We start from the raw sequence: 18,972 nt of genomic DNA on the forward strand, positions 1-18,972 counted from the left end.
GGAAATGCATTGTAGATGGTTATTTTAATATCATGCACCCAAATGCCTGGAATACAGACTGATTCGCGCCGTTCGGTGGATTTGAACGGAGCGAAAATGGCTGCTTCCATACTATAGGCATATTGTTTAATGTAACCGTGTCATTGATCACACGTTTATTTAACTGAGTTTGTAGATCTGTTATTTTTTCCAAATGTTCGCCCCCGAAATAGGTACATGCTGTACTTGTCACTAACTACGGCAAACATCTCAATAAAATGTCTGGAAAAAATGACGGTAGGGAAGGTGTGGAGAACATTACACTGGTGAATTCCACCAGTAAAGCTGTGCACCAAGCCTTATAGCTACATGCATGATACTGTCATTTGCATAGATTAGTTATGCAATATAATTTCTTCAAGTGCAAAAAATAATTTCAGACATGTGTTTGTCTTCCTCAGGAACAGAAAAAAAGCCTACCTTCAGTTCTTAAGACCAAGTCGGTTCAGCCAAGCCAGAGCAGCTCTGTACCAGACATTCTGAGCTGTATGCTAAAAGACACGACATCGGAGCACAAATCTCACCTCTTTGACCTAAAATGCAAGATCTGCACAGGTAAATGAAACCGGTTAAATGAGAACACTTAAAGTATATCTAGCGCACATACTGTAATCATTGCTTATTTTGTTTTGGTTAAACTTGCTAAATCTATTTATTTTTTCTGCCATTAGGCCAGATGCCAACCGAGGAGGAAGATGAACCAGTAAAGAAGAAGTCCAAGGCGGCTGAATCAAGAGAAAAGTGTGGATACTCTGACTATAGCAGCCCCGCAGACCACTCATGGACCAGGAGAGGCACCGCCGGAGATGACTCACCTCTTCGTGCTCCCCCTGACTCGCCTGAGATGGATTCTCCATTTGTCCTGATAGAACCATCTTCCCGCCTCGTCATTGATGCTCCTGCCTTGTCCATTGTGGAATCACCCGCATCCCCAGTGCAGGATTCACCAGCCTCCCCGAATTTAGAGTCCCCTGCATCTCCCGTCTTGGAGTCCCCGGCCTCACCCACTCCAGACACCCATAAAGCCAAGGTGCCTGTTAGAGCGTACACACCAGTTGTGATACCAGCTACCGCCACAGTATCCATTTCAAGGCGTGACCCCCGTACTGCGGCAAGCAGGTCCTCTGCTCTGTCCACCTACAACACTGGTCCCAGTAAAAAGGCCCAGAGCCAACCAGTCTCCTATGCCCCTGCCATAGAGACTAGTTCTTCCTTGCCCTTGCCTCCACCTCCCTCACTGCAACCACACCCAATGCTACAAAAATCTATCCTAACAAAGCCATCCTCTTCAACCGACCCACGACTCTATGGTGCTTCCTCAAGGTATTAAAACAAGTATTTAGGTTAAAAGTCCATAGTAGGATAAATAGGATCAATGTTATCTCTTTGTAATGGTGTTACATTTTGAGTTATCTTTTTCTTTTTTTTACACGTATCTGTGTAATGTACAAATATTTTTCAATTACCATATTGATTGATAATGAGATGATAATGAGTGTTATTGTGCTGTTGTGATCTATATTTTAGGACCATGAATGCCCATTTGCCAGCTGATGGAGAGACTGCTCAGTTTCTAGCCAAGCAGGATGTACTGTGGAAAGGATTCCTAAGCATGCTCAGTGTAGCCAAATTTGTCACCAAGGGATATCTGGTTTCAGGACCAGCCGAATGCCTTAAAGCGGTAATGATTGATAAACGAGTGATTTACTCATTCACACATCATTCATTATTATATTAGGAATTAATTTGGTGAACACCTGAATTAAGCCCCCCACCCCTCGTCTTTCTCTCTTTCTTTTTTACTTAGGACCTACCTGATACTATACAGATTGGTGGACGAATTTTGCCTCAAACCGTGTGGGAGTATGTTTCAAAACTGAAAACCTCTATTACAAAGGCAAGTAGTATATTTGTTTTCATGTCTCTTGCAAAAAACAAACAAAACGAAACAAAATATCAATTCTAAGCATGTTTCTTTCACCTTTTTTCACACCACAGGAACTGTGTGTGATCCGCTTCCACCCGGCAACAGAAGAAGAAGAGGTGGCTTACGTCTCCTTATTTTCCTACTTCAGTAGCAGAGGACGTTTTGGTGTGGTGGCCAGTAATAGCCGTGGTATCAAGGACATCTACCTAGTCCCTCTCAGTGCAAACCAGGCCATCCCATCCATATTGCAACCTCTTGAAGGACCAGGTGTGAAATTACTTTCACTTATATTCACCAATTACATGCTTTCATGTTCATATTTTTGTTTTTTTTCTTTATTTTATTTTAACCACATGAACCCTGGCGTCCCTATTCTGGGCATGTCATAATGGGCAAGCATTTGGCGAAAATAGGCAAACATTTGCCGGAAATAGCAGATCTACAAGCTAACAATACATTACGTTGTAAGCTTGTAGATTGTCTATTTTCGGCAAAAAGATTTGGTGTTGAGTGGAAAAAAGAAAGTGGTTCTTAATATAGCATTAAGTTGGTTTTATTTATTAACCATTCTTTAACCAGGAATGGGAAATTAGAACAAATTCTTATTTGCAATGTCAACACTGGCAACAGTTGTCAAGAATCAATGGACATTACAGAGAAAATCATAATTCTTCAAAAATGGTGTTTTGCTGTCTTTACTTAAAAAATCATGAAACCCTCAGTTTAAAAAAGCAATGAAATTGCAATGAAATTAAGAGAGTAGCAGCGGAGAGGAGGAGGAGGAGGGGGGGCCGACGGACGGACTATTGCGACCTGCATAACTATGGGGGGTGAACATGTTTGATAATGACCTTTCCTTAGACAAAAGTAGGAGGAAACGTTTGGCTGAAGATTTCTTCCAGTAGGGGTACCATTGAACCACATCTAGGGCATTAAAGTTAGTTTGTTGCACACTTGCACATAGCTGGTAAGAAATATGACCAGGAATTCTGTGTCGCAGCGTAGGCAAGTGATTTATATAACAACAACTAAAAGGTATTTTTTTCTTTTGTGTGTGTGTGTGTGTGTGTCGTCCCCTTTAACAGGGCTTGAGAAGAATCGCCCCAATCTTCTTCTGGGGCTGGCAATTATCCAGAAAACAAAACGTGTTGGAAGTTTGCAACAAGAAACTGAAGAGAGGAGACCCAAAGTCAACATGTCCAAAGACAAAGACCCCATGTGGATTCCAAAACCCCCGGTGCTCTATGGTTCTGATAAACTGGAGATATTCCAACCCTATGACCCAGCAACCCCTATGAGCACCACCCCTCCTGGCTCTCCTTCTGCTGCCGCATCACCAAAAGCCGCATCCAAATCTGCTCCAATTACCAAAGGAACTCTTTTTACTTCCATTAGACCTTCTACACCTGTTTCTATCTCAGCCCCTGTTCCTGCCACACCGTCAACGTCAACTAACGTCACTGACAAGAATCCCACCACTACGTCATCAGAAAAGACTCCCCTTCAGACTATCCTTAAGACTTTGTTTGGGAATAAACCAACTGACTCTGGGGCCCCCAGTCTAAGCAGTTCTGCTACAACTCCAGCAGTAAAGCCCCGTAAAGCACCACGTCCAATGGTGGATCCTATAGTCCAGCAGTATGGACAGAAATCCAAAGTAAAAAAACTAGAGGAGGAAGAAAATGAATATGACCGACCATATGATCCAGAAGAGGAGTACAATCCAGCAATGGGATATGGGATGGTTGCTCCGCTAAAACATCAGACTGATGGCACTGAACCATCAGTCTTTGGGGAAGATGATGTGGAGTATGATCCTGAAGATGAGACTATGTTTGAGGATATGCAAAATGATTTAAGTGCAGCAAAAAAACCTGCTCCGTCCAAAAGTGCAGCTCAAACATCATGCCCAGCCCCAGTCCCAGTCCCAACTCCCTCTGAAGTCCCACCAACAGTTTCCAATTCTGCCTCATCTCAAGCTTCCACCTTAGCCCCAGTTGTTCAGAACCTTCCTACAGGCTCTGTAGTTGTCTCAGCTGCAACCTTAACAGAACAACAGCGGATGCTTGAGGAACTTAATAAGCAGATTGAAGAGCAAAAACGACAGCTGAAGGAGCAGGAAGAGGCACTGCGTCAGCAGAGAGAGGCCGTTGGCATCTTTATGGCTAAGTTTTCTGTCTCTGATACATTGATGTCTCCACCTTCTAAATCTTTGCCTCTCAGTCAGCTTGCACCTCAGCAAAGTGATACAGCGCAATCAGAGTCAAAAACTTTAGAGACAGTTGACAAAGAGACAGACCTAGCACAGCCATCGAACAGTCAAAATCTGGATTCACTAACTGTTAAGGCAGAAGGGACGGAGAGTGCTATCCCTGAACTGAAAAATGAAGTATCCATTGGTGCACAACAAGATGAAACACAAGAAACTCTTCCGGGAAATGAAAAAGAATCTGAAGCTGGAGAGATTGAAGATTCTGATGTAGCTTATGACCCAGAAGATGAATCTCTTTTTAATGAAATGCAATGTGATGTATTTCAAGGAGACAGTAGTAAGGCTCGGGAAGCCTCCTTGGGTAGCTCAGGGAGGAGTGCCTCCCACAAGGGCTCTCCAAGTTCATATCATGGTAGAACACGGTCACCAAAGAGACGTCACAGAGAAAGGGACCGCCATGGAAGTCCTCCAAGAAAGTCTCAGAGACGTTCCCCTTCACATTCCCGTAAACGAAGGGAAAGGGACAGACATAGACGAAATGAAAGTGACAGGTCAAGGCATAGAGTTCGGGATCAATCTGAACACCAAGGTCGAAATCGCAGAGATCGTTCCTCACGACAGCAGTCTCAGGGACATAGAAGATCCCCATCATCTCCCAGAAGAAGAGAATCTGCCTCAAGACAGCAAAAAAGTCCTCCTCTTGTGCTTGAAGAATCAAAGGATCCAAGTGTTCTTAGTAATATGCCATTAAAACCTGTTGGACATTTTGTAGAGAGTAATACCTCATCACAGACCTGTGATACTATTAAAACTGAATCTGATGGACCACTATATAGTCATGTTGAGTCTGCAAATCCACAACAGAAGAGCCTTGACAATGACTCAGTAACACAGGATATTCCTTCTCCCATCAAGGCTGAGAAGAATGAACAATTCATGGAGCTTCAAAAGATTTCATACAATGACCATCCAAGTGTAGGAAATGACCCTTCCCAGAAGTTTGCTGGACTCTCTCAACAGGAAATATTTCTTATGAACAAAATTGAAAGTAAAATTCCTTTGAGAGAACTTGAACCACCCACACGAGATTCTCCTCAAAGCCCTGATCCTGACCCAAGGTATGTGCAGCATGTTAGCACAGAGAAGAGTGACTCTGATAACATAGAGGAAGACAAAGATCCAGGGTTAGACATTTGTAGCTCAGTCCCTCTTGTGAGTGGTGAAATAAATGTTTCACTATTTAGTGGTCTAGCTGCAAAGACTGAAGTTAAATTGCCTGACATTGAACATCTAAATCCAAGTATGAAAACATCAGACAGTAATATTTCTGATTTAACAGGCCCAGTTTTCAGTTGTGGAGATAAGAGAGGCGCTGATAAACAGATGGAAATGAAAGGTCTTGTTTCAGGACATCCAGAGATGCAGGGCCAAGATGCAAGACATCTAAGTCTAGGACAAGATCATAGGATAAGGGGCCCAGATGTTGAAGCTACGGGTATGCAAATTCATAGCCAAGTTAGAACAGACACAGAACCAAAGATCTCTGACAAAGAACCAGAGATCAGGACCATGAGTGGCCCAGGCATTCTAAGATCAGCCTTGAAAAACCCAGGCATGCAGGGACTAGGACCTGACATGAGAAGCCCTAGCATGTTGGGTCCTTCAGCCGACTTAACCAGACAAGGCATTAGGAGTTCAGGACCTCACATGAGGAATTTAGGATCAGAATCAAGATGGTCAGGACCAGATTTGAGAGGTCCTGGTGTTAGAGGTCCAGAACGTAGAGGACCAGATATGCAAGATGTAAACTTTATGAGCGGTCTAATAACAGAATGGACAATGACTACTATGGCAGTATTAGGACAGGGTTTGATTGGTCCTGGTCTGCAAGGTATAAACTCTCCCATGCCAGGTCCAGATCTGAGACTCCAAGAAACAATGATGGGCCGAGAAACAAATGTGTACAGACCAGATCAAGGTCAATGTAGAGATGGAGTGAATTCAGGACCAGGGATGAGGGGTCCAGGACCAGACATGAGAGGCTCAGGGATGAGAAACCCAGAGGCAAACATGGAAGGGTCAGAAAGAAGTATTCCAGGCCCAGGTATTAGTCAAGAGATGAGAGGACAAGTTCCAGCATCACTTGTTATACAATCTGATATTAGAGGATATCAGACATTAGAGAATATCAGAGACGTGCAGAACGAGAGGAGAGGGCCAGCCATACAAAATCTAGAGATGCAAGGCCAAAATGCCAGAGATCCCAGTGTACTCATGAAAGACCCGTGGACAGATAATGGAGGGTCAAACAGGACCGGTCCGGACTTGAGAGGTCAAGGATCAGATATGTGGCATCCAAGTCCAGAATCTGATTATATGGGTCGAGGTAGAGGCCGGGGCAGAGGGCGAGGCAGAGGGCGAGGTAGAGGGCGAGGTGAGGGCTTTGGACATCTAAGTCCAGATAGGGGATCAGGACCACCTATTGGACATCCAGATGCAGGTAATAGGGGTGAACATCCAGATATTAGAGGTCCTGGATCATCTATGAGGGGTCGAGGTTCAGACAGGAGAGGTCAAAGTCCTGATTTGAGATGGCCAGGTCCAGATGGTAGAGGTCGAAGTCCAGATTTCAGAGGGCCAAGTCCAGATTTCAGAGGGCCAGGTCCAGATAAGAGAGGTCATAGCCCTGATTTTAGACGGCCAGGGACAGAAAGGAGAGCTCATAGTCCTGATTTTAGATGGCCAGGTCCAGATAAAAGAGGTCATAGCCCTGATTTTAGACGGCCAGGGACAGAAAGGAGAGGTCATAGTCCCGAGTTTAGACGACCAGGTCCAGATAGGAAAGGTCATAGTCCTGATCCGGATAGGAGAGGGCCAGGCATAAGGCCAAGTCTGAGATCATGTTTAAAAGGTCAGAGTCCAGATAATGTTTTACAGACAGAATCATGTTTGATAAGTCCTGCTTTTTCGAAGGGGGGACAAGGGTCAGATGTAGGTTCAGATGTAGGACATCATTCAGATTTTAGGGACCCAAGTCCAGATATGAGGGGTCCAGGCCCAGCTAAAAGGGGCAGACAGTCAGACTGGAGCGAATCAAGGCCTGATATAAGAGGGCCAGACATGAGAGGACCTAATCCAGACATGAGAGGACCTGGTCCAGATATGAGACATCCAGACATGAGAGGACCTGATCCAGACATGAGAGGCCCAGACATGAAAGGACCTGGTCCAGATATGAGACTTCCAGACATGATAGGCCCAGACATAAGAGGACCTGGTCCAGAGATGAGAGGACCTGGCCCTGACATGAGAGGGCCTGGTCCTGACATGAGAGGCCCAGACAGGAGAGGACCTGGTCCAGAAATGACAGGACTTAGTCCAGACATGAGAGGACCTGATCCAGACATTAGAGGACCTGGTCCAGACAGAGGACCTGGTCCAGACATGAGAGGCCCAGACAGGAGAGGACCTGGTCCAGACATGAGAGGACCTAGCCCTGACATGAGAGGTCCGGGTCATGACATGAGAGGGCCTGGTCCTGACATGAGAGGGCCTGGTCCTGACATGAGAGATCCAGACATGACAGGACATGGTGCAGACAGGAGAGGACCTGGCCCTGACATGAGAGGACCTGGACCAGACATGAGACGCCCAGACAGGAGAGGACCTGGCCCTGACATGAGAGGACCTGGTCCAGATATGAGAAGACCTAGTCCTGACATGAGAGGACCTGGTCCAGACCTGAGAGATCCAGACATGAGAAGATCTGGTCCAGACAGGAGAGGACCTGATCCATACATGAGAGGACCTGGCCCAGACAGGAGAGGACCTGGTCCAGACATGAGAGGATCTGGTCCAGACAGGAGAGGACCTGATCCAGACATGAGAGAACCTGCTCCAGACATAAGAGGCCCAGACAGGAGAGGACCTAGTCCAGACATGAGAGGCCCAGACAGGAGAGGACCTGGTCCAGACATGAGAGGCCCAGACAGGAGAGGACCTGGTCCAGACACGAGAGGCCCAGACAGGAGAGGACCTGGTCCAGACACGAGAGGCCCAGACAGGATAGGACCTAGTCCAGACACGAGAGGCCCAGACAGGAGAGGACCTAGTCCAGACACGAGAGGCCCAGACAGGAGAGGACCTGGTCCAGACACGAGAGGCCCAGACAGGATAGGACCTAGTCCAGACATGAGAGGACCTAGTCCAGACAGGAGAGGACATGGTCTAGACATGAGAGGACCTAGTCCAGACATGAGAAGACCTGGTCCAGACAGGAGAGGACCTGATCCAGACATGAGAGGCCCAGACATGAGAGGACCTGGTCCAGACATGAGAGGCCCAGACGGGAGAGGACCTGGTCCAGATAGGAGAGGACCTGGTCCAGACATGAGAGGCCCAGGTCCAGACATGAGAGGATCTGGTCCAGACATGAGAGGCCCAGGTCCAGACATGAGAGGCCCAGGTCCAGACATGAGAGGCCCTAGTCCAGACATGAGAGGATCTGGTCCAGACATGAGAGGCCCAGGTCCAGACATGAGAGGCCCTAGTACAGACACCAGAGAACTTGGTCCAGACATGAGAGGCCCAGACAGGAGAGGACCTGGTCCAGACATGAGAGGCCCAGACAGGAGAGGACCTGGTCCAGATAGGAGAGGACCTGGTCCAGACATGAGAGGCCCTAGTCCAGACATGAGAGGCCCAGGTCCAGACATGAGAGGCCCTAGTCCAGACACCAGAGAACCTGGTCCAGACATGAGAGGCCCAGGTCCAGACATGAGAGGCCCAGGTCCAGACATGAGAGGCCCTAGTCCAGACACCAGAGAACCTGGTCCAGACATGAGAGGACCTGGTCCAGACATGAGAGGCCCAGACAGGAGAGGACCTGGTCCAGACATGAGAGGCCCAGACAGGAGAGGACCTGGTCCAGACATGAGAGGCCCAGACACGAGAGGACCTGGTCCAGACATGACAGGACTTAGTCCAGACATGAGAGGACCTGATCCAGACATTAGAGGACCTGGTCCAGACATGAGAGGCCCAGACAGGAGAGGACCTGGTCCAGACATGAGAGGACCTGGTCCAGACATGAGAGGACCTGATCCAGACATGAGAGGACCTGGTCCAGACATGAGAGGACCTGGTCCAGACATGAGAGGACCTGGTCCAGACATGAGAGGACCTGGTCCAGACATGAGAGGACCTGGTCCAGACATGAGAGGACCTGGTCCAGACAGGTGGGGGCCAGGGCCAGACAGGAGAGGACCTGAAGCAGACATGAGAGGACCAGGTCCAGACAGGTGGGGTCCAGGGCCAGACAGGAGAGGACCTGAAGCAGATATAAGGGGTCCAGGGGGAGACGGGAGGGGTCGAGGAGCAGACAGGAGAGGTCGAGGAGCAGACAGGAGGGGTCGAGGAGCAGACAGGAGGGGTCGAGGAGCAGACCGGAGGGGTCGAGGAGCAGACAGGAGAGGGCCTGGACAAGACATGAGAGGACCTGATCCAGACATGAGAGGACTTGATCCAGACATGAGAGGATCAGACATGAGAAGACCTGGGCCACATATAAGAGGCCCAGACTTTAGAGGACATGATACAGATATGGGTGGTCCAAGTATGGATGATGAATGGAGACATCCAGATTCCAACTGGAGAGATCCAAACATGGCAGGGAGTGATTGGTGTGACAGTCCAGGGCCAGACATGAGAGGCCCTGGACCAGACATGAGAGGCCCTGATCCAGACATGAGAGGCCCTGGTGCAGACATGAGGGGTCCAGGGCCAGGCAGGAGGGGTTCAGGGCCAGGCAGGAGGGGTCTGGGGCCAGACAGGAGGGGTCCAGGGCCAGACATAGGAGATGAGTGGAGTGGGCAAGATGTTAGAGGACCTAGACCAAATAGGAGACCTTTTAGAGGTCCAGGAGCTGAAAGGCAAGATCTAGACATGGAAGGCCCAGAACCAGCTCGAAGAGAGCCTGAACCTGACTTTAGGAGGGATAGAAGAGGTCCAGATATGGGAAGACCAGGGTCAGACAGAAACGTTCCCGAAATGGAGGATGACCTTTGGTCTAACTTTAATAGGTCAGTTGCTGAAAGACAACTACGTTCAAACATGGATGTGACTGGACCTGAAAAGAGAAGTGGGTCAGACGTGATGGACCCAAGGCCTGAAAACAGAGGGCTAGACACAAGGGGCAGAGAACCGGGGGTGAGGGGTCAGAATATAGGGGATGAAAGTAGTGGCCACGATAAGAAGGAACCAGATATAGTGCATCCAGATATGGTGACATCTAGTGATCCTCTTCCACCCTCAATGAACAAATCCATAGATCAAACTTTAAACAAGGGTCAACCACACTTGCGTTCTGACAGTCCACATAGTCAGCCAGCAGCAAGGCCAATAAGACATAGAGGAGCATTACTTCCTACTCCCACACGACCCACAGATAGTTTCTGTCGCCGCTTACCAAACCGTACAATCAACAGTCCTAGTCCCTTCAAGTGGAACCGATTGACAGGTAGACCTGTGAGCCAGGAAGGAGAGTTGGATAGAGGTCTGGGGACAAAGGAGCAGGACGGTAGTGGAGAAAACCTGAGCACACCTAGCATAGAAGGAAAAGAGGGTGGAGGAAAGTGAAGTCGATAAACCCAAGGGCCTTAGTGTGTGTGAACAATCAACACAATCAAAACAATGGCAAGTGATGGAAATTTAAAAAATGACAACCCAGATGTCCAACTTGACTGGGAGCGTAATGAAGCAAAATCAAAAAACGAGTTGGCATTTCTTTTTTATGCCACAGCACTGTAGACATTGAATGTCATTTGTGTAAATATAGGTGTACAAATCCTTCATTAAAATCTCGTTATGAGCTACAGAAAAAAGCAAAAGATCCGATTTGATGATGTGAAGAGGATAATTTTTCATAAAGATACTTCAGCTGTGCATAATTGCTTAGTTGAATTATACTAGACTGATGTTTTTATTTTGTCTGAATAATTTAATTATGCTTCTTTCTTTTAGCTTCATTGTTTACTACTTTCTTGTAAATTCACATCATATACATTTAACGTCCGACTTTGTACAGTGTAGCAAATGTTTATAGATCTTTTATATTTTGCTTAACAGCCATAACATTATCAGCACAGTTTGACCTGTGTGATGTTCAGTGATCTACAGATGACAATGGCTTTTTTTTATAGTTCTGTTCAAATTTGAAGTCAGCACTTTTTCTCAAGTCATATGTTCATTTTGTGTTCAATAAAACAAAGATATTCAATTCAATGTCTTGATCATCATTTGATATTTTGAGTCTTGATCATGTCATCAAGAGAAATTCTAGAGCTGTTCCAGCTGTTGTGATTTTATTTATTTATTTTAGATATGTTTCACTTTTAATTTAAACTGTCAATCATTGTGGCTAGTAGAACTACTTTTTTGAATTCTTCTACACACAATTGAAACTACTATATGATATTTCACCTTCAAACATTACATTTTATTCATTTTATTTCATTTTAACGTCTACTCTGGCTTTTTTGTCATTCCTTGAGGACCCCAGACAGTTTTTAAGTTGCTTGGTTCCGTGTTTTTTTTTCAGTTAATACTTTTTTCCTTTATTTTTAATATTTTTTTTTGTAAAATAAATTAAAAACTTAATTGAAAAAACACGGCCCCCTCACACATTAGAAGGACAATATCAATCACCAGAACCAAGGACAGGTGTTTTCGGTTAAAATGGAGTTTGAAATTACAATGGGTTTGTAGGCTATAGTAAGGGGGCATGTCAGAAATTAATATAAAATATCTAAATACTGAATCAAGCAACTTAAAATCTGTCTGGGGTCCTCTCAAAAGCCAGAGTAGACGTTAAAATTACCCCAAAATCCCTTTTTAAGCCAAATTAGGACAGAATCAATGTTCTAGAACACACATGGGCAACATACGGCCCGGGGGCCGGACCCGGCCCTTTGACCATCTCATCGACTCATCCCCAAAAAAAGTAAAAAAATCTACATTTTAAAAGGCTGCCATATGTTACGGGTTTTGAGACAAATTAATTAAACTCCAATTAATATTAATTCATATTTGCCATTTGAGTACATACCTGCATTCCTCCATCCGTATGTACTCAAATGTTTTATGTTTATAATGTAACAGTGAAAGAGTCTGCCGTGAGTTCATCATATAATGAATGCGATGTGAATGCAATGTGTTTTATCAGTGACCTATGGAGTGGTGCATATCAGATAAGATGAGATACGGCATTGACGTGGATTGTTTCATGTGATCTTTTCATTGTAATCTCGTGCAGAGTACACCAGAGTGATACAAAAAGAAAAAGAAAGATCAACATTTTGTTGATGAACATTGTTGTTGTGAAAGCAAGGACCTTATTCTAATGTAGTCTGGCATGTCTACCAAATTCATGTAGTTTTAAAATCATTCAGCACTTATGTGTTTCAAGTTTCAATTCAATTGTACAATGTGTGGCCCTTCACTCATTTTATCAAAGTCAGTGTGGCCCTCTGGAAATAAATGCTGCCCACCCCTGTTCTAGATTAACATTAGTTCCAGTCTGATTTATCAGGTTGGCAAGATTATGGATTTCGGGGTCAGTGAATTGCAAAGATGCAGATAGGTAAGAATTGTGGTGTCACCTCACTCAGTACAGGAGTGCCACAGAACTATTGTCTTCTTTTATATGCACAACACAGCATTAGTAGTGGCTTTGTTTTTACTCTTAAAATTATTATTATTATTGTATTTTTTAATTTAGTGAATAATATCATATTAGATGTTATAAAGGGTTAGGGAGGGTCAGGGGTGAACATTTTTCCAGAACCACTGGCTTGAATAGCTGTAGTGTGCACCTGTACATACTTAGCCATGAATCACGGTCATCTGTCATGACCTTCATGGATGAACTTCAACATAGTGTTTGCACTTTCTCTCTTTTTGGCCCGTACATCTACATAAACGTTCATATTTCAAATAAAAAGTGCTTACCCCATGGCCACGGATGTTACAATTGTGTACGGGCCCTCAGAAGTACCCGTATCTTCCGTATTGTTCAATAAAAAGCATTTTAATCCGATAGATGGCCATTTTCTCCGTATTTTCTCCATACGTGAGCCTATCGGTTGGGAGGTGTATTGCACTCTAATACATTATAACTCTAAGAGAAAATGGCCACAGATCGGATTAAAATGATTGTATTGAACAATACGGAAGATGCCTCAATCATCTGCTATTTACAAAATATTTTGTATACATTTTAGACCTAACATAACATATAATAACTTGTGTGAAATGGGACATTCTGCATAATGAGTACTTTTACTTTTGGTACTTTAAGTATATTTGACGCCAATACTTTTGTACTTTTACTCAACTACATTTCGGTTACCGGACTTTTACTTGTAAGTGTTTCTACATTGCAGTATTATACTTTTACTTAAGTAAAAAGTGTGAGTACTTTTTCCACCACTGCATGGTAGTGACAGGACCTCCGACCTCATATGGACAGGAGTGGATCAGAAAGATTCTTATGAAAACACCAGACTATTATGATGATCCGTCCAGATTGATTGTCAACAGCCTGTCAGCCATTGTTCTGGTAGGTTAATAATAAACCTTATGTTTAGTTTGCTAGTATGTTGATGTTACCAGTTGAAGATGTTGCAATAGAAATTATAACTTGAACGTTTAGCTCATGTGCTAATGTGAGTGATGCTAGGTTAACGTTAGAAGTTCTATTTGATTTTATATCGTTTAAAACGGCAACGGCCACCATCCACAAGTAATTCCGTGCATGGTGGCCATTGCCCGCTTTAAACGATATATAATAAGTACTTGAGTAAATGTACTCAGTTACTTTCCTTACTTGCTCACCACAACGCCTTGCAGCCAGAGGCGTTGTGAGCTTGTAGATCAGCTATTTTCCCCTCACTGGAGATCAGATCAGATATAGTTAGCAAGGTTGGGTTTGCTTGTCAGACGAATCTGAATCTGAATTCCTTTATTGAATCCAGTTAAAATAGTGATTCTCAAACTTTTTCATTTCAAGGACCCCCAGTTTGATTATGTATTATTAGTGCAGGCATGCACGGACAGACCCCCATTTGCTACAACAAACTGTGTATCTCTGAGACTCTGACCCAATCTACACTGTCATCATCAGCTTAACTCTGACAGTGTACACATGGAAGCACATGGACCATGTGGTTGGACCGAATGGACCCATAATGGACATGGACCCGAATTGTGGTTCTATACACTGTCAGACCTTATAGGAATTTAAAATATCTGTAAGGGTCCATTTGATTCCTAAGAATCCTCACTATCAATAATTTAGCTGGGTACCCCCTGGAACCCCCTCAAGTACCCCTGGGTGTCCCCAGCTGGACCTCACATTAAGAACCAGTTAGGTATAGTATAAAAACTGTTGGGCAATTAATTAGCAAAGATATGTTGAGGTGATGTGGCAAGCCCACTTGTATTAGCAACTATGGGAGCCTTGATGCTAATATCATGACAAAAAAAACTACTTAGAATAATGTTGGTTTATTAAAGGTGCATTATAGCAAACAAAATCCAAGGCCGAGTTGAGTTCAACATAATAACGTTACGTTCTGGTCTCTCCTGTCCTATGTCCCTGTCTCTCTAGTGTCAACGATGCCATCTTCACCAGCAAGTAGAGCCGCCCTTGTGGTGACTAATGCTACTAGAGAATACAACTGTGACTCTGCTGTGAATATGAACCAGAACAAGCCCGTGACACATACTCAGGGGCAGATTTCAGGCACAGAGCTCACTCTGATGGAGAAGGAGATGACAGAAGTAGAATACACACAGATGACAGAAGTAGATCACTCATACTTTCAGCACGTCATCCTAGAGTATCCAGATCTTATCGTTGACGCTTCACCTGGCCCGGGTGGTTCTGCCACCCAAACTCTGACGACCCCAGGTAGTGTTGACTCCACGCTGACCTCTTCCTCCTTGACCACCCAAGCTATCGACCTGACGATTTCAACCGACTTGCATACTGCGGTCAGGTCCCCATCCATTTGTGGGGACGTCCTGTGGTCAGTCCTGGACAAGATCAGAGCTGATGTCGAATCACCTGCCGATGGTAGTGCCTCCTTATTTCCCCGACCCTGCTCTGCTGTTAGAGCTTGCTTGGAGAAGAGGTTTTATGGCATGCCTGCTGCTGCTGACATCCCCACACAACAAGATGCTCAGTCAGCAGCTCTTACCAAGTATGCTTGAATTATGTAATGTTGCGTACTTCATTAACAATGTATTGTAATGCCGGAATATTCATGTAATTTACAAAATATCGTCTGTTCTCAGATTTCGGTCAATTATTCAGCAGTCCACCGAAGGTCAGGATGCATTCATCAATCCACTAATGCAGAGGTGGATCAGATCGGATTCAGAAAGTCCCATGGAGTTGTCAATCCCATATGGAGGGAGCATGCTCAACACATTTACTGGCACGCACAGACAGGTATAATGAAGGAAAGTGTATAACTGTATTCTCTCATTGCTCCATAGGCACTGGTTGATTACACCTAGGTTTTGATTTGTCTTTGTTTTTATCCTAGGTGCTTGGGAACCTCGACCCGAACAAACGTCAAGGCCCAGTCACCCCCGATAAGTTAACTAAACCTCAGTGCAATACCCGCACCATCCCAGCAGGGGGGCAGCAGCAGATGAAAACACAGTGTAAAAATCAGTTTACTCATCCCTTTCTCTAAGCATTTATTATTTCCACATGGCTTAGTGCCGTAGTCTTGCATTCATCTCCATCTTATATTCTCTCTCATCTGTTGTTTAGGTGTTGCTGTGGCAGAACCCGCCGCGTTCGTTAAGCATGCTAAGAAGCGTAATGCCACCCAGGACTCGGAGAAGTGGATGGCCGGTCTGCTGAGCACCAACAAGGCCTGCAAGGAAAATAGCCTTGGAGTCCGGGAGAGGCACAACATGTTGGAGAGAGCCCGCAGGTAAGCATTCAGTCCTTCCAGAGAGCCGTACCTACATTACCTGCATTTTAAGCCCTCTCCTGCTAATTTGACTTTCTATTGGAAGCTATTTTCGTCTATTTTCACTATTCTGGGTCCCAGGAAGACATAAAATGTCTCTTTTGGGTCTCAAGCTAAAAAGTTTGGGAACCACTGGTCTAGCAGGTATATTCTCACAATGTATTGAAAGAGGGAGTGGATCATTTTTATCCAAATACCGTTGAAGGGGGAGCGCAAAGTTTTGAATGTTGCACTCAAAATGCATTCATTTGTAAAAAATGGTCTATGGAGCCTCTGGAATCAATCTATATAGCACTACAGGTTGGCATAGGAAGAATAAATAAAAATGGAGCAAACAATAAAACACTGTATTTCTCATAACATAATAATTTTATTTGAATACAAGTTAGACAATCAGGTGCTTGTACACTGTTACGACAATCTACCGCCTCAAACATGTCTCTTACACACACACACACACACACACACACACACACACACACACACACACACACACACACACACACACACACACACACACACACACACACACACACACACACACACACACACACACACACACACACACACACACATAAAATATATAGAAAGATCACTCTGTTTAGATTAAAAAGTCTGAGGTTTTTGACAAAGTGAACTGTGCATTGTGAACTGTCAGTAGATGCACTTCACCTCATACTTATGTACACATAGTCTGATGTGCACCTTAAACATTACTCAGGCTCTCCACTACTTTTCTGAACTCCTCCAACGCCACGCCCCCTCCCGCTCCCTCAGGTCGAGTAATGCCAACCTCCTGGACATCCCTAAGACAAAGAAACGAACCTGGGGTGACAGGGCCTTCTCAGTGGCCACCCCCTCCCTATGGAACTCACTCCCAGCTCACATGAAAGCTGCTCCCACCCTCGCCACGTTTAAAACCCACCTTTTCAGACTCATTCCCTACCTAATCATAATCCCCTTTTTCTGCCTTTCTTTTTTTCTATAGTTTTTAATCTTTTAACTCGCTAATAAAGTTTTATTTTGTTTCTGTAAAGCGACTTTGAGTACTTAGAAAAGCGGTATATAACTGTATTATTATTTTTATTATTACTAAATAATAGTTTGATCAACAGTCCTATTCACAATGAAGCAAAAATAAAGTAGCCACGTTTGTGTTGCTTATACTGTGTACAGGAAGAAGATCAGTCAGTGCTGTGATGAGTTGAACTCACTGGTGCCGTTCTGCGACTCCGACTCAGACAAAGCCACTACCCTCCACTGGACCACTGCCTTTCTGAGGTACATCAATGAATCGCATGGAGACATCAAACAGGTGAGCTTCTGTCATATATAGAAGTATGTTAGCTTGACCATTTTTCACCTGCATTATTTTTCACCGGCTTACAGTACTTTACCTAATGTCAGTTTAGCATTGTTTGTTACCTGTCTGACTTCCTCTGCCATGGAAATGGCAAAGTGGTAAAGTGATTTTACGACGTAATGCTGATTTGCTTCCACCCCCTGGGACTCTGTTAGGGTTGCAACAGTGATTATTTTACAGTGATATAATCAGTGAATCTGCTGTAAATATTTTTGATTAATCTGTGCAATGAATTCTAACATATAATTATGTTAAAATAAGGTAATTAAGTACAACATGATGGTAAATACTCATCACAAGTTGAATCCAGAAAAACATGTTTAATTCAGTTGTTTAATAAATAGCACATATTCAAAAAATATTTACATGACTGAACACTAAACCCATAATTTGATTACTTACAAACAATTACATTGTTTGTCAGTCGATTCATTTATTATTTGAATAATCGTTTCACCCCTAAACTCTGCTTTTCTGTGACTTGCAGGAGTTCCAGAACAAAGTCCGAAAGGTGTAGCCCAGTTTTGCATCAGACCAAGTCTCTCCTCCGTGGGAACATAGCACTTCTCAGGCAATATAGAACAGTGACAACACTTACCTCTCCTATTTAAGCATCTGGATATGTATTGCCTATTTATTTGACCTTATCTGTTTCCATTTGTTGAAAAGTAGCTATTTTTTTTCTTTAACAATTTGTTCCTGTTCAACTTATAAGTTGAACATACAGGTGGCACTGTTTCTCTTTCAAAGATTATCTTGCATTCCACCTAGTTTGTATGATTATGGTTGATCTGTATTTGAGGTGTTTTTTTCTTTATGTAGATTTCATATATAGCTCACTTTATGTATGTTACTTATACAGTATAATTACTCTCTATGCTGTTCAGTCTATAGAGAATACATCTGTCTGTTAATATAAATAATATATAAATCTTGTTACCCTAAGAATTTGAGATTTTTGTATGGGAATGCATTGCTTTGTATATCGAAACATATTCCCAGCAATTTAAAAATAAATGTGACTACTTGACTCACATAGTGTTCATTTTATTATTATTGGAGAATTAGCAGTTTGCTAATTTGATATGTAGAGAAGAGTGATGTTTTACTGAAAAGTGGCTTTATTTTTTATTTCTTACAACATGTCGCTGTAGCATCTTACTGTACATACAACAGTCACCCACAGATAATAAATAGTATTTAAAATCATGTATATTTAATAGTTACAGCACCGGTAGTACATAGTGGATGTGTTCACTGTAGGACTGGAAAAACAGCACACAAATTCCTACTCTGATTTATTGTAGTTACAAAGTCTGGTTTCTCCATCCACAACTTTGATGTTTGAAATTCCCAAAATGTATTTATAAGGGAGACCTTTATC

At 43.9% G+C, this 18,972-nt stretch overlaps 2 protein-coding genes across 6 annotated transcripts in view; both read left to right on the plus strand.

Moving 5' to 3' along the window:
• Positions 1–11,439, plus strand: part of LOC311052799 (uncharacterized protein) — a 42,586-nt gene extending 31,147 nt beyond the window's left edge. For 4 of the 5 annotated variants that reach the window (XM_084068007.1, XM_084068005.1, XM_084068008.1 and 1 more), the window contains exons 12-17: positions 441–594; positions 711–1,362; positions 1,567–1,720; positions 1,847–1,936; positions 2,038–2,233; positions 3,052–11,439. In XM_084068007.1, coding sequence (XP_083924133.1) covers positions 441–594; positions 711–1,362; positions 1,567–1,720; positions 1,847–1,936; positions 2,038–2,233; positions 3,052–10,814 — 9,009 coding nt within the window. In that variant the 3' untranslated portion in view covers positions 10,815–11,439. The remainder of the gene's footprint in view (positions 1–440; positions 595–710; positions 1,363–1,566; positions 1,721–1,846; positions 1,937–2,037; positions 2,234–3,051) is intronic. The other variant, XM_084068009.1, reaches the window with a different exon arrangement.
• A 4,183-nt stretch (positions 11,440–15,622) lies between these two features.
• On the plus strand, positions 15,623–18,926 carry LOC311052808 (uncharacterized protein). Its single transcript, XM_084068020.1, has 5 exons — positions 15,623–15,690; positions 15,788–15,908; positions 16,021–16,186; positions 17,402–17,540; positions 18,076–18,926. Exons 1-5 carry the CDS (start codon positions 15,628–15,630, stop codon positions 18,103–18,105), a joined length of 519 nt encoding a protein of 172 aa, XP_083924146.1. The 5' UTR covers positions 15,623–15,627; the 3' UTR covers positions 18,106–18,926.
• Positions 18,927–18,972: the final 46 nt, after the last annotated feature.

This window comes from Gymnoscopelus microlampas, assembly GCF_963454915.1.
Source record: "Gymnoscopelus microlampas genome assembly, chromosome: 10".
Classification (NCBI taxonomy): Eukaryota; Metazoa; Chordata; class Actinopteri; order Myctophiformes; family Myctophidae; genus Gymnoscopelus; species Gymnoscopelus microlampas.